This window comes from Seriola aureovittata, chromosome 23 (assembly GCF_021018895.1).
Source record: "Seriola aureovittata isolate HTS-2021-v1 ecotype China chromosome 23, ASM2101889v1, whole genome shotgun sequence".
In the NCBI taxonomy this organism is placed as follows: Eukaryota; Metazoa; Chordata; class Actinopteri; order Carangiformes; family Carangidae; genus Seriola; species Seriola aureovittata.
Genome location: NC_079386.1, coordinates 16849694 through 16866158, shown reverse-complemented (window position 1 = coordinate 16866158; position 16465 = coordinate 16849694). Strand labels below are relative to the sequence as shown.

At 43.9% G+C, this 16465-nt stretch overlaps 1 protein-coding gene across 1 annotated transcript in view; it reads left to right on the top strand.

Annotated features, from left to right (window-relative positions):
* dysf (dysferlin, limb girdle muscular dystrophy 2B (autosomal recessive)) overlaps positions 1–16465 on the top strand; it is a 69714-nt gene that overhangs the window by 45790 nt on the left and 7459 nt on the right. The window contains 10 exon segments of the mRNA XM_056368741.1: positions 5800–5928; positions 6413–6568; positions 6669–6760; positions 8444–8614; positions 8734–8876; positions 10730–10869; positions 10951–11039; positions 11803–11898; positions 11998–12139; positions 16238–16337. Of these exon segments, the coding sequence (XP_056224716.1) occupies positions 5800–5928; positions 6413–6568; positions 6669–6760; positions 8444–8614; positions 8734–8876; positions 10730–10869; positions 10951–11039; positions 11803–11898; positions 11998–12139; positions 16238–16337 (1258 nt within the window).

Here is a 16465-nt window from a genome sequence, read left to right as displayed (position 1 = left end):
GCACAGTACGGGTGTGATATCGTTAGCATTCACACAATAAGTTGAGTTGACAATAGACAGAAAACAATCAAGTAGATTTAGATAACGAGCGTTTTCAAATATCAGGTAAAACACAAAATATTTGCTAGTTGCTAGTTACAGTTTCAGCATATTGGGTGTTAGGGAAAAAACATGTCATGCATATGCAACAATGTCATGATGGATATATTAAATTATTTAAATGTTTTGTTCTTCACCACATGCTACATGCTACATGCTAGTAGGTGAATCTAGCTAGCTAACCTGACACATGGGGCTCCAGTGAGAATCAGCAGCTAGTAGCAGACTACACAAAGTTAGCGCTTGCAGATATAAACTGTGGGTGTCTCAGACCGTCAACAGGCCTTAAAAACCACAAAATTAAAACTTTCCACTCCCTTATTAAAATCCATATACTAGATGCTAATAGCTAATTAGGCTCTCAGAGCACCGTAGCTTCTTGCGATATTGAAAGTTTTCCTCTCATTAATTTTGCAATTTGTGCAGTTTATGGAACAAATTTGAGTAATTCTTGTTTATATTTATTAATTTTTATTCATATACTTTATATTTAGTTATTCATTTACGTATAAGAATGCTGTCATTGGAAAAATATATCATTAAATACAAGAATAATGACCAGTGATCAGTAGTAAAAAAAATAAATTGGAGTTCCTCTAATATTTTTTGAACCATGTGCATGAGTTTGTCTCCAGGCCTAAATTGTGTTGGAGAGAAAATGAAAAATTGTTAAGAAGGTGAAGATCAATGAAGTGAATGTGAGAGAGGAAAACATGAAGAAGATGGAGACAGTGCAGCCCTTTGTTCCACTTTCTTAAGATGTTTTGCTCGTTGCCCCAAACTTCACCATTTAAATCACATTTTTGCCGACGTGCCAGTTCCCTCCGTCAGTCCGTCCATCCCTCCATCCTTCTCCTCCTCCTCCTCCTTCTTCTTCTTCTCCTTCTTCTCATGCCCCGTCCTCCTCGAAGCCCGGCGCCGTGACATTCCAGCCGTTTTCCGAACGACTCCGATGACTCACCCGTGGTGAATTCGCTTCGGGAACGCCGCAGTGGGAGGCACGCGGGGAAAGAAAGGCCGCGCTCCGATGTTGGCGAGTCCGAAAACGAGCGATCACGTCAGCCGCCGTCCTCGTCTGTCTTTAGTCTCGTTCTTTAAGAGTCTGCCACGGTTCAGCCACCGTCCCAGGAGCAACCTCCCCCTTCCAAACCCCCCGCCATCGCCCACGCTATGATCAACCCTTATCCCGATTCTCTCGGCCCAAACGTCGACCTTTTCTTCCACCGGGACTCAAAAGCACACGTCAGTCTTCTTGTCTGATGCCCAAACAAATGACTAATCATGTCAGAATTTGGCCTTTTTTTATGGCTCTTAAATTAGACCTCTAACCTCTCCCTTGAAAGCCATTTCACATCAGTGCAGCAGCTTTAACTCTGTCCTTTCTCTTACTTAATAGAGCCTCTGGTTTGTTTTTAATGTATCCTGAACAAGAGCTCTTCTTGCTGACTTAAACTGTTGTGAAAAAGCTTTTACAAAAAAAAAAGGTTTGTGGAAGATTAATAAATCATTTGATCAAATTTTGGAGGTACTAGTAAAATAAGGAGCCAAGTGGTATTTGAAAATTACCTTCTAACTACCAGAAATGTTCCAGAAAGTCCAGGTCGTACGGGCTCCACTAAACTAAATGGCACAATAGAGAACAATAACAGCTTCCCCAATAGTCGCTGACCCGTGAAAGGCTCTTTCCATTTTTTATTTTTTGATGGGTGTATATTTTTTTTCATTCAGGAAGCCCATTAAACGGTTTCACCCAGGCCGATGGAAACACATCTAAGTTGCCTTTTGAGTTTTTTTTTTTTGCGACGTTTCAAAAACTTTGCTCAAAATTCACTCGACAGCTGGATGGAAACTAGCGAAATGACCAATGAGCCACTGGTTCCGTCGTCGCTTTGCCTCAGTTTCACCCTCCACTCGTTCATCCCCTCCACCCTCCTCTTGTGCCAACGCCATTTATTTATCCCTCTCCTCTCCTCTCCTCTTCCTCTCTTTCCTTTTGACGAACCCTTTTGCTCAGATCTGCTACTGTCACAGTGAAATGAGCCACTCTTTCCAACCTTTCCTACCCCCTTTACCTTCCTCTCACCCCTTGCTGCCACCTCCTTTCTCGTCACCCTCCTACCTCCTCTCCTCCCTCTGCCCTTTGACAATCTTTGGGTTGCTACTGTCAGCTGAGACACAGTTTCCAGCCTCGCTCTGACCCAAGGTAAACTCTCTCTCTCTCTCTGAGTACACTCACCTTTCCTCTCGGCCTCGGCTCTGCTGCCTTTTCTGTCACCTTTCTGTTTCTGTTTCCATCCCCTGCTGCTACCATGGAGGTCCGTTACAGAACGACCTTTGGAAATGGCTAAATACTGTAAAACATAACCAGTTAAGCAAATTAGAAATGCCTGAAAAATACAACCTGTGTGGCTAAGGATTCGTCCAGTATAGAAAAGGACAGATAACTATAACTTATACGCACACTACTATTGAGTTTTTATCCATTTTTTTCTGCAGATATATTTGTATTTTTCTTTAGAGAAATCTAGAGACCAACTTGTCACATATGGACGCTTAGTCAGAATTTGGCATCGCGCAGCGGGTACCCCTCTAGCATCATTTTTCAACGAGCGAGGTTGTCCGCCATCCACCCCGACCTCCCACTCCCCGGTGACTCCACAGCTGTTAATAAATATAGCGCTTTATTCATTTAAAAACCATGTTGAAAAATGATGCTAAAGTGGTACCTATTGCGTGATGCCAAGGAGTTCTGACTAAGCGTCCGTACGTGACAAGTTGGGAGTGAAATCTGTGATGTTGCTTTGCACTCTGATGATGATTCTCAACTAAGTTCTGGAGGTATAAGAGCTTTTTTCCCCCGGAAGTTTTACGTCCTCGGAAAGTGCAAGTCTCGCTGAATATAAAAATATTTGTATCACATCTGTGTGCTCAGATTTGACCGAGCTGTGACTTCAAGAAGGAGTGCAATTTATTATGTTGCTAATAAGGTGCTAAGAGTTTTAACGTAGCTTAATTACAGCCGCTGCTGCAGCTTGAACTGTTGATCCACGTTGGTGAGTGGGCCTGTTAGCAAATGCTAGATAGTTAAAAAAGCATCCACACATAAAATTAATTGGATGTTTATTCAGATAATCAGGTAAAAACCAGGTCAGAAAACGACTGTGTGGCAGCCAGAGGACACGTCACATCAAATGTGAAACCCAGTTTCCTGTTTTCTTGCTTCCACCTGCTCAGTTTCACCTAATTTCTTCCTTTCCCCTCTTCACCTTCTTTATACTGTCCTTTTCAATATCCTCTCTCCGTCTCCAGTGAAGTCAGATGCTCTTCCCGTCCTTGGCTCACCCCTCTCCCTCCCACACTGTCACCCGTCCTCACCTCGCTTCCTCCTTTCTGCCTTTTAATTTCCTTCCTCTGCCTCCCGTCTTCCTTGACAGCAGGATCGGTTAGCTGTGCTTCTGTCACGCTGTTTCCATCCTCGTTACGTCTTGGCTCACCTCTCTCCTTCCCCTTTCACCTTCTCCCCACCTTTCTCCCCCTGGTGATTGGGGATTAGTCAAGCTCCGGTGAGCCAGTGTTTCCAGACTCGTCTTGCATTCGCACCACCCGAGCTTTCTGCAAGGTTTTCACACCTCCGGGCTCCTCAGCCTCAGCTTCACCTTTTAAATGTATTTTTAAGTAGTACAGCAATCATTTAGTTGGCTTTTACAATCATGGATTTCTTTTCTGTTGCTGGGAAGTCACTGGGAAAAGTTGTGAGCAAGGCTGCTGAGATCTTATCCAGATCTCTCATTGAATCCCCCAGTTTCCAATCTTTAAGCTAAGCTTGGCGGATGCTAGTGGTCACTTCATATTTACCGTGCCCAGCAGGCACGCAGCTGCTCTAATGCTGAGAAACTTGACAATAATTTGTTGGTTTTTAAGTTGCGACTTCCAAATGAGTCGTGAGCGAAACCCAACGTCTGCTAAATTAGCCAACGATGGGTTTGAGGTCCGTCCTGTTGTTACATTGGCGTCCAGTGACACAAGAGCGGTATCAATCTTGTCCAACGCTCGGCACAAAGTTATGTCAGACTCGTGGTGATTGTCTACTACTTCCACGCATCATGTACCAACCCTGCAACCACAAGTGCTTTGTCTGAACCTTCTCCCCCTCTCCCTCGGTACTGGGTTTGGTGTTTGAGTATTGAAACGAACTGCTGTTCCCAGACCTCTCTTTTCGTTTACATCATCCCTCCTCATCACTCCCTCTTTCTCCTGTTCCTCCCCCCCTGAAGTCCTCACCCTGCTTTTCCAACTCTTTCACTCCTCTCCGCCCAAATCCTCGACCGTATACCCTTCATTCATCTCGTCGTCCTCCTCCTCCCGCTCTTTCTCCTCGTCTCCCGCATCGCTCTTTCCTAACTAACCTCTTTGTTCTCTTTGTTTCTCAATGACCAAAAAAACAAACAAAAAAACGTTACAGTGGATGGAAAGCATCTTGTTGCTTTCATAACCTTTCTCCTCCCCCTTTCAACTCATTTTAATAAACTACTCCCAAGGCCAGTATCTCCCATTTGTACCCCAAAAACCACCAGTGGCACATAATACCAGAAATGTTACACTGCAAAGAAAACGAGAAGATCAACACCGCTGTCACGTGTGTGTGACTAGTTTTATGAGGAAATATGAGATAAGCTATAGACTTAAACTTAACCTGTATACATTTACATTTTCACAAACTGGTGCCGTTAAAAGAATGTGGAATTACCTGGTAGATGTTCTTCGTTTTTATTCTGAAGAAAACTTAAAAATATAAAGATTCTCAAGCAAGTTCTGCAGGTTTAAAGAGCATCTTTCTCTTTTTTTTGTGACGATAAAAGAACAATTAAATCCTATATGTGTATTTGTATTCACCCTCCTCTTCCTCCTCCTCTTCCTCCTCTTCATAGCACAGTAGTTGTGCTGAACCAGAGTAGTTGTTGAACCACTGTTTCCAGCTCGCTCCGTGAGACTTCGCCTCTTCAGCGGCAGTCGCAGTCAGAGCTGTCATACCTCGATGATAGGGAAAGAATGAGGGAGTGTGTGTGTGTGTGTGTGTGTGTGTGTGTGTGTGATGTAAACAAACATCACTAATGAAAACAAATGAATCTTTTTGTGCTTTTGACACATAGACGCCCCTGCCCAGATACAGTATGTGCACATTTAGACACACACACACACACACACACACACACACACACACACACACACTCTGTCTTGTGCCAGCCCCTGCAGTGTGAGTGTAATATAGTGTTGAGTAGCTTTTGGCTGCAGTTTAAATCCAATACCAGTGGAATTACATTGGCCAATACTCAACTATGATGCCATATAGAATAATGTGTGTGTGTGTGTGTGTGTGTGTGTGTGTGTGTGTGTGTTCCTGTTGTTCACTAGTTGTCGTAAGAATAAATTATTCACCAAAAACACAGAAACAAGTTCATACGAGTTTGTTGTATCCACTAAAATAATCCTGGTTTCATTCCTTTCTTCTTCTTCTTCTTCTTCTCCTCTCATTTTCTCTCATCCACGTCCATCACACCTTCACTCACCCCTTCGTCGTCGTCCCCTTCTCTCTCCCCTTTTCCCTCTTCCTATATCTTTTTCTCTGTCTTCACTCTGTCCATCTCTTCTTCGTCACGTGAACAACAGTAAGGTGTAATAAGCTCTTCTTCTCTCCCTCAGGTGTACGACCATGAGTTGGAGAAGCTCGAGGGTCTCGAGGGTCTCTCCGATTTCTGTCAGACGTTCAAGCTGCACAGAGGACGGACTCAGGATGAAGGAGAGGATCCATCAGTGGTGGGAGAGTTCAAGGTAAAAGTTCAGTCGTTTCTATTCAGCTCCATCACGTCCGGGTTTGTTGTTGGTGTTTATGTTACATGATTCATTTTGTCCCCCTCCTCATGTTTGATAACATCTTGGTTTTTCCTAAATAATGTTGGTCACATTCTATTATATCACTTTCTGCATAACGTTATGTCACAAAATGTCACTTTAAGTTGCACCACAAACGCAAAAAAAAACCGTTATCAATTTACGTCATGTCACAAAACATCAAGAAACGTCACAAAATGTCAGAAAACGTTAGTGGATGTGTTGTCGCATAAAACAGCTCAAACCGTCACGTCACAAAACACAACTCGTCAGGAAAGACACAAGAATCAAATAACGCCACAAAACGTCATGAAACGTCACAAAATGTCACCTGCTCATTTACTTGCTCATCTCTACTCTCTTGAATTTAACTTCCTTTATTATCGCTCACCCCTTTAACTGCGTCTTCCCATCCATCAACTAGGGTATGTTTAAGATCTACTCCCTGCCAGACGACCCCTCCGCCTCCGTCCCCCCGAGACAGTTCAGGAAACTTCCTCCCAACGGCATCGAGGACTGTCTGGTCCGAGTCTACATCATCCAGGCTCACGGGCTGCAGCCCAAAGACGCCAACGGGAAGGTACGAGGGGGCCGGAACAGTGTCTGGTTATTATTGTCATTGTAGACGTGGACATGGATATTAAAACCCTTTAACTTGTGTCCCGCTTTTGTGTTTCCAGTGTGACCCCTATGTGAAGATCACCTTGGGGAAAAAGACCATCAACGACCATGAAAACTACATCCCCTGCACACTGGACCCTGTGTTCGGAAAGTACGTAATGTCCCCTCGAGGTCTCCGTCTCTCTGTCTGTAGCCGAATCCAAATGTCCCGACTCCCCCCCCCGAAACACACGGACTCTTAAACTTTACGAGCACGGCTTCCGGGAAGTCCTCGAGCGCCGAGTGCGATCCAGATCCACAAGCTCATCGCGTCTGCAGACTTCCAGAGAGTCTGGTCTTCGCTAGACTTCAACTTGGAAGAAAAAACGCACAGTTCAAAGTTTTATTGATGCGACATGTAAAAAGAAAGAGATGATATTTTTTTATTCAGTATTTATCATCTAACCTCGGTCTGTTATTCTGCTTTAAACCCTGCACATGACTTACATTACAAGGACTTTTTTTCTTGATTTTCCTTCCCTGAAATCCAGCGTGCTGTGATTTACTGTCGTACATCTTGTGTTTCTCTAAAGCTGATGGATTTAAATAAGTCTCTGAAACTCTACGCTGTAACTCCATGTAAAAGAATTAACAAACTGTGAAGTGGGTTTTTCGCCTCCACGTCTTCACAATCCGCCACAGAACACAGCAGCCGTGGTCGGTTGGTGTGTGGTTGGTAATTTGGTGAAACAAAAAAAAGAGAAAAGAAATATTCAATGAGGATTTGGCACCGCGTGCATGTCGACACAGTTTGAGTGTGTTTTTCGAACATGTGAGAAGGAGGCTGCGTTCAAGATAAACTCGGTGTCAAGTTGCTCTTTAAGGCTTTTTATCACTTTCGGCCTGTTTTAGTTGTGCGTAGCTCCGAGCAAATTTCCACTTAATCAGTTCACCACAAACCAACTGACACATAATTGAATATGGGGCTTTGGAAAAAGCACCTGTTGCCAAGCTGCTTTTCTTTTTTTGGGTTCTCACTGTTCTTAGTCCGGACTTTTTTTTTCTTCAGTTTTAACTGTGTCACATATAATTATGGTTTAAAGTTGGAGGCTCGGAGAAGTGAAAGCGAGGTCTGCTGCGCTGCACCTAACGGAGAACAGCTCGTCGTTGTTCAGCTAAACGGGCGAAACAATGGGTGGATTTTCTCGCCCCAGCCAAGACTCATTGCTCAGATTGAAACTAAGGAAGATGTTTTTCCATGAACATATCTCCTGGTTTAAAGTCACACTCAGAGCACGGTCGACTAAAGAGCTCGACTTCAGCAGGTTGAGTCAGTATCTGATCACTTCTCCCTCTCTGCATCCTCTTCAGTGTTTCCTCCCCTCTGAGTCCTTTTCCACGTTCACACCAGTAGGGGTCGCTGCACTCACACCGATGGCAGCAGAGCAGGGGCACGTCACACGGCTGAACAATCAGCTCACTCCTTCTGAAAAACTCCTGACGAGACATTTTTCTGTTTTTTGGTGAAGTTTTGATCTTCAGAGGGTCGAATTCAGAGTTCAGATTTCTTCTTGTTCTCTTTCTTCAGTGGATTTTTATCTCATGTTTCAAACTGTCAGAGTATCTGACATGTTGTCTCATGTCCTGTCACATTATATCATGTCCTGTCCTGTAAAGTCCCGTCCCATCAAATCATGTCACAGAATCTCTCATCCAGTCAAACTCACATCCATCACACTACGTCACATCTCACGTACAGCTGTGACATCACGTCCCTAGAAATGTCTCGTCATGGGACGTCCCGTCACAAACGCTTTAATCAAAGCTCTGACTGTCTTCCCTCTTTTTCCTCCAGGATGTTTGAGTTCACCTGCTCCCTCCCCCTGGAGAAGGACCTCCGGGTGATGCTGTACGACCACGACATGCTGACCAAAGACGAGAAGATCGGGGAGACTGTGATCGACCTGGAGAACCGCTTCCTGTCCAAATACGGCGCCCTGTGCGGCCTGCCGCAGTCCTACTGCATGTGAGTGGACGCGCTTCACGCTTCCTGTCACCGATTCACTGTCTGTTCGCCGTTTGTTTACATGGTTACTCTGTCTCTACCTCACACGCTCTCCTTCTCTGTCTCTCGCCCCCCGTCAGCTCGGGGGTGAACCAGTGGCGAGATCAGCTGACCCCGAGGCAGCTGCTGTGGCGAGTGTGTGAACGGCGGAACCTGCGGAAGCCGGTCTACCAGGACGACGTGGTCCACTTCAGGGGAGACCAGTACACCGTCGCAGACCTGGGTGTGTGATCAGTGTGTGTGGTTGTGTTCAATTTAGGGCGTCACACACACACACACACACACACACGCACACACACACACACACACACACCTTCCACCATTAAAACAGAGTCCGTTCAAATGGAAACACAAACTGCACAGATGTAGTGGTTCTTACACGTTACAGTAAATTCACAGCAAATAAATCACTCTGCACTCTGTTCCCACTCCACCCATATCTCTCTTTCTGTTTCATTTTCTCTCTCTTCACTCTCACCCTTTTCTCTTTTCTCCCCCCTCCCTGCCTTTCATTTCCCTCGTCCCGTACTACACATACCTCAAACCTCTCTCTATATGATTCAACCCCTGCTGTCTGTCGTATTAGAAATCCTGTTATCATCTCCACTGTCCTTTCCTTCTTCCCTCTTTTCCTTTTCCTCTATGAACCTGCTCCTCTTCCTTCTTTCCATTTTTCTCCTTCCTGTTTTCTATCCTCTCTTTCTCACCCTTGTCTCCCTCTCTTCTTTACTCCTTTGTTTCCTTCCTCTACATTTTCTCACCCCTGCTCCTCCCTTCACTCTTCATCACTTTACCTTCCTCCGTCTCCTCCTCTCCTACTGAGGCAGAACTTGGGAGGGGGGAGGAAAGGAGGATGGGGGGGGGGGTTCAATCACAGGACCACCTGAAGAGCTGAGCGATGAGATAAATATTCAAGATTAATTTTCACACACACACACACACACACACACACACACACACACACACACACACTGAACCATCACATATGTTCCATAGCTGCTGCGATGCAAGGTCACGGTTGTCGTTTTGGTGATTTATGGTACAACTGTGAGTGTGTGTGTGTGTGAGTGTGTGTGTGTGTGTGTGCGTGTGTTTTTGTGCAGTCAAGCCAACGTCAACATCGCGGTCGTCTCTCGGTTAGCGAGGAGCGCCCGTCGCGTTCTCTTTCCAAAGTTGCCGTGGTTACCGTGCGTCAGCCCGCTGTCCGTCAAAAGTGGTTGCTAATTGGCTGCGAGGCGGCGCTCCTCTTCCTCTTCCTCTCCTCCTCCTCCTCCTCCCTTTTCCCCTGAACTTTTTTTCTTTCCTTTCTCTCTGTTTCCTCTGGTCTCTTCTCACCTTCCTTCCTCCTTCAACTCACCTTTCTTCCCACTCTTCCTTCTACACTTCTCCTCTCTACCTTTCATCTTGTCTGTTCCCTTCTTCCGGTCTCTCATCACCTCTGCTCTGTTCTTCCTTCATCCTCTCATCATTCACCTTCCACCCTCACCCTTCTCTCCTTGTCTTGTCTCCTCCTTTGTATCTATCTGTCACTTCCTTTTTCCTTTCTTTCTTTCTTACCTTCGTCTACTTTTTTCTTCTCTTCTTTTCACAACCTTCCTTATCCTCCTCTCCGTTCCCGTGTTTCTGTCTATCATCTTTTTATACTCTTTCTTTTTCATTGAGCTTTCTCTCTTCTCTCCTTTCTTTCTGTCCTCTTTCACTCCCCCTTTCCTTTCCTTGTCGCCTCTCCTCTCAGTCGAGGTGACTCTAAGTTTACAGTCATAAACTTTTGACGTTAGCTTGATATTTTCATGTTGCTTGGAAGCAGCACAGATTTTCCTCATCCCTCTGTGATGCAGAGACCAGTGAGCAGCTTAGTGTGTATTAATGTCTGAGTGTGTGTGTGTGTGTGTGTGTGTGTGTGTGTGTGAATAATGAATAATTCCCTATGTGAACCACTCCCCTCCCAGTCCGCCCAGTTTTCTGTATTTCCATTCTCCACTCTGGGAGCTTTAACAGTCATTTAGTCAAGAGAGCTATGACCTACACTTAAACCTCAATGTGTGTGTGTGTGTGTGTGTGTGTGTGTGTGTTCAGAGGACAAACACGAGTCCAAACATCACCTCGGTCCAATTAAAGAGCGACTATCCCTCCACATCTTGAGGAAACTGGGGTTGGTACCTGAACATGTGGAGACCCGGCGGCTGTACAGCCCACTACAACCTGACATAGAGCAGGTAACACACGCCCCACGTGATCATACATGTGTCTTGTTTCTTTACACACCCTTCTGATTGGTTGTCTGTGCTGTCCGTCAGGGACGTCTGATGATGTGGGTGGACATGTTCCCCAAGTCCCTGGGACCGCCTGGACCCCCGTTCAACATCACGCCACGCAAGGCGAAGAGGTAGAAACATCGACGCACACAAACATCAAGTGTCGTGTAGACACGCAAATCTGGGAGGAATCGGACTCCAGTCAGTCTCAAAATCAGTCAATCAATCGATCAGTTTGTCAATCTATAGATCAGTTAGTTAGTCAGTACTTAAATGATTGATCAGTGGATATGTAAATCAATGAGTCTGCCAATAGGTCAGTCAATCTATGGATCAATTTGTCAGTCACTCAGTCAGTCAGTCAATCAGTCAGTCAATCCAACGATCAGTTAGTTGGTCAGTCTTATCAATTGACCAGTGTGCCAGTCAATCAGCTGTTCGGTCAGTGAATCCATCATTCAATCAGTCATAAAGTAAACTGATCAATAGATATGTAAATCAATAAGTCCACCAATTGGTCGGTCAATCTACACTATGGATCAGTCAATAAACCAGTCAGTCGAGTTGTCAATTAATGTTCAGTGTGTCAATTACTTGGTTAGTTGGTCAATCCATCAATAACAGTGTCTGTCAATCAATCGATCAAACAGTCAATCATAGAGTTAGTCTGTCTAAATTAATATGTCATATGAATCTTTTTCAGTCATTCAGGTGAATTAATCAATCAATCAATCAATTTAATTAAACTGGTTACAGTTTAATTAACCAACCAGTTTGGGGTCTTACAATCGATTGATCAATTATATTTTTCTCAGTCACACTGTCAGTAAAGAGTGATCAATACACCAATAAATGCATGAATAGTTGAGGTGATCAGAATCTGTCGTTGTTCAGGTTTTTCCTGCGTTGCATCATCTGGAACACGAGTGACGTCATCCTGGACGACGTCAGCCTCAGCGGGGAGAAGATGAGCGACATCTACGTGAAAGGGTAAGACCGCGACCTCCGTCCTCTCGGACACACACACACAAACTAATGACGGTAACACACAACATCAACCGGTGTCCGTGTCCGTCCTCTGTCCCTCAGCTGGCTCGACGGCCACGAACACAACAGGCAGAAGACCGACGTCCACTACCGCTCTCTGGGCGGAGAGGGAAACTTCAACTACAGGTTCCTGTTCCCCTTCCACTACCTCCCCGCAGAGCGGCTGTGTGTCGTCGACAAGAAGGTAGGAACGATTCCTTTTATTCTCATATACCTTTTTTTTTATTTTTTATTATTATCCATCCATTTTTCTTCCTTATTTCTTACCTTCCTGCTGAAAAACTTGTTTTTACTTCACTGATGGTTCATTCGGAGCGACCAGAGACGAAGACGATGACATTTCGGTTGAAGTTTTAACCATTAAAAAGGAGCTATTTGTAAGTTTTGCTAATGCTACATAGCTAACGTTAGCATTAGCAGCTGTTCACTCACCAGTCTAGAAGAAACTTTGCGAGTTCAGCGTCAATTCCCTTGTCTGTATTGCGACTTTTTCTTCTACTGAAGTTAGCACGCTAACCAGGTAGCGCCAGCCCATCTCGTGACTTTTCCGATAGCGAGTCAGTTGTAGCCTCCTCTTGCTAAGCTACGTTCGGAGGCAGAGAAAAACGTAACAATGCAACATTTACGCAAAATACAAACAAAGGCTTTTTTTTGTTGTATAACACAATCTACATACCTGTCATTTCCACTGTTTTCTATGTTTTATTCTTCTCGTTCCCTAACCAATCTGCAGTGATCCTCAATCAGCAGAATTAATTCACTAGCAAGAGCGAGTGAGTCAGATGTCGTTGGATCTCCGAGACTCAACAGAAACTTCTAGTGAAGAGCTAAAACAACATAACACTGAAAAGTGGAATAACAACATGGCTGTCATCTGCTTTTCTTGGCCCGAGAGCGAGCCTCTTTAGCCGTTCCCAGCCGACATGTTTTACGATGGCGTTCGCCCGCTCGTAGCAGCATCTTCAATCAGTGAGCCGCTGAAAAGACGAGAGGGAGTTTTTAAATTTAAAAAAAGAAAAGAAAAAAGAAAATCTCTGCTGGGTGGAGAGTTTTTAGTCCAAAACAAAGCTGGAGCCAGAAACTGAGTTTATGAAGCATGAAGCCTCAACGGCTGGTGAGTTAATCACTGAGTCACAGGGACTTGATCAACAACACTATCAACACTCAGTTGTATCATCATCATCAGGACGCACCATCACCAGCGCTGTGTTTTTCTCAGTATTCTGACTTTAACCTGAGAAATTTATTCTCAATTTGAACTCAAATTTGTTCTTGATTCTCAGCTAAAACTTCAACTAACGTTTAGTTTCACTAACAATTCATCTGGTGATTATTTCCTGGATGAATCATTTCAAATTTATATATTTATACATATTTTTATATATATATACACTTATGAAACAGTTAATAGTCCATATGCAAAATAAAAGTTGTTAATTATCCAAAGGGAAGACAAAAAAGCAGAACTTAAACAGGCCTTATATCACCGAACAAACAAATCAGTAATAAAGAAAAAAACTGTGTTGTGTTTGGACAAGACACTCAAGTTGAGTCTGCAGATCATTTATTTAAAGATCCTTACGGTAAAAAGACACTTCATCAGACGCCCATCAAACACAATCTCTAAATAATTTGAGGGATAAAAATGAGAGGAATAGTTGTTTTCATCTACTCTGTTATTATTTCTTGATAAAAAGTGCATTGTTATTGGTTTCAGCAGTACGCAATCTAGCGTAATAATGTAACCTCACATTTACGCCAATAGAGCTGATTTGATTTGAGAGAGAAAGATAGATGGAGGAAATGAGGGAGAAGACAAGATTCTGTACTTAGCAGTCTGGCAACAAAAAGGAAGTTGATTGATGCTGTTAGATATTGCAGAGAGCAGTTACACACACACACACACACACACACACACACACACACTAAGACACACACTCGTATATAGCGTCCCACCCCTGCTTGTGAAGGCTGTGGAGTGATAACTTAATGTACTTGGACTGAGTTAGTGGATAAAGTGAGCCAAATGGTGCGCACACACACACATACACACACACACACACATATGCGGGGTGTAGTGTGTTTACACTCAGTGTTTGTGTGTGTTGTTATGACGTGTGAGAGCATGATGTGGATTTAGACTGTGATTTAGAGAGTCAGTGTGAAGTCATTACAAAGACGACTCCAGTTGTCATTTAAACACAGAGCAGGTATGTTGTGCATACTTGCAAAAATCTGATGCATTGTTAAGAAAAATTACATTATATTTCTCTGCAAATTCAAAGTCAAGCATCACAGAGTCCTAGACCTCTGAGCAAAAGTCATAATAGAAAGCACATAAAAAGAACGCAGACTTTGACCTGCTCAAGAGTCTTTTGTACGATGGCCCTTAGAGCTCAATACACCGTCACTTAAGAAAATGCAAACAGACAAACAAATTACGCTGCAAATGCTCACAACACGACAGAAGTGTTTCCTGGGGACACAAAAAAGTGATGAACTGGGCTGGGATGCACTTGCATAGAAGTATTATGATATAATTCAATATAATACATCAATTTAATGTATTTTGACTAAGGTAACTGTCGCACTGTAATAAACTATAGTGAAGGCTGACTTATATGATAAAACGACGACTCCCTACCTTTTAAGCAGTCGTTAAGTCCAATTGTCTGTCTATTCCTTGATCAAAACAATCAAAAGTGTTTCTCATAAAAGCATTCCAGGTTGGATAATCTATTTTGATGGTTTTAGCTTCATTTCTGAAGCTGCTATAACTAGCAGCTAACACCCTCTGTTGGCCAAAACAAGCGCAGTTAAAAATAGGGGACATTTTTTGGGGACAGCTCCAGCCGGGTATAGGCCACCAAAAAAATGGGGACTCCCCTTTTTACTGCCCTTTTCAACTGTTTTCAACATCATTGCTGGGTGACGTAAAACTCTTCGCTAGCACTGCTGCAGCGTGGGAATGTGGCCACTGATTTACTGCGAAATACAGAGAGATTTCCCTGGTTTAATCAGCACCGCGCGGACTCGTCTGGGAAAAGTTCCAATGTAACGCACGTTCATTTGTGTAAAAGTCCCAGAACTGCAGCTTTAAACAGAGACAAGCGACTGTGGAAAGAAAGAAAAATTACATTAAAGTTTTGCCAAAAGCCTCCCTCTCCTCACTTTGCTATAAATCGATCATCATCTGTCCTGGTTCATAGAAAGATCCACAAAATTCAGAGGAGGGAGTTGAGGCAGCCACTTTGTGTGAGGTTGCTAAATGGAAAATCTCCTCACCGAGTATTTTAGGGAAACATTACAGTATTGACATTTGCTGCTAATCACGGGGGACTTATTTTATTTCAGGTGTGAAAAGCCATATTTTTTTATCGACACAACAGCAGCCAAAGGGTGTCACACACAGATAAAAAGGACGAGTGAGGGAATGGAAAGTGAGAGAGAGAGAGAGAGAGAGAGGAAACTCACCCGCGCACCAGCTGCACGGTGAAGCCCATTAGCACAGAGGTGAGACAGGCTCAGATACTGTCTGGCAGTTTAGTGTGAATTCACCAGAGGCGATAATAGTTATAATACACACACACACACACACACACACACACAGTTGCACCTGTACGGATGTGTGTGTTCAGATCTACACACACATACAGCTCGAGTGTGGAAGTGGTGATGTAGTGAGAGATGTGTCGACGTAGTGCCGCTCCGAACGAGCGAGGAGCCTCCCGACATGTTTCCTCTCTCTGCTCTCATCAGACACAGTTTCACTAAATTCATAAAGGGACAGGGAATAATTTATGACAGTAGCAGCAGCTGCACATAAACGATGGCTTCAGAAGACGTTTTTTGAAACTGGTTATGGCGAGGTTTCTGTCTGAAGGCGAGGGTTTTTATTGACGAAGAAGAAGAGGAAAAACCTAACTCACAGTGGATAAATGAAAAAGGGGGGAAAAAAAGTCACAAATGTGCAATAGATAGAAATGAACTCACATTTTTCCTGTGTTTTATTTTGAAGTTTTGATCCACAAGAAGATATATTTGTAATTTCTAACAGTCAGCCAATCAGAAGAGAGGAGGCTCTTAGCCTCTCTTCTGATTGGCTGACTGTTTTCTGAGTGATCCAATAAAAATAAAGCAGATTTCAGGTAAAAACACTCCTGCAAAGGTTTGCATGGTGGGTCCAGGTGGGCGGGGCTTGGTGACTGCTTTGATGTGACATCACAAAGTTAAGGAAGTCCTGACCTTAACATGGACGCTCCTCCCTCATGTGTATCTGCAGGAACACTTCTGGAGTGTGGATAAAGCCGAGACTAAACTGGCTCCTAAACTCACCATCCAGATCTGGGACAACGACAAGTTCTCCTTCGACGACTACCTCGGTAAAACACACTGCTCCGAGTGTTTATGTGTGTGTGTGTGTGTGTGTGTGTGTGTGCGTGGGACAATGTGTTTAGTGTTACTTCGTTATTTTCTGTTGACCTTTACCAAGTTTTCCATGTGTCGTCAT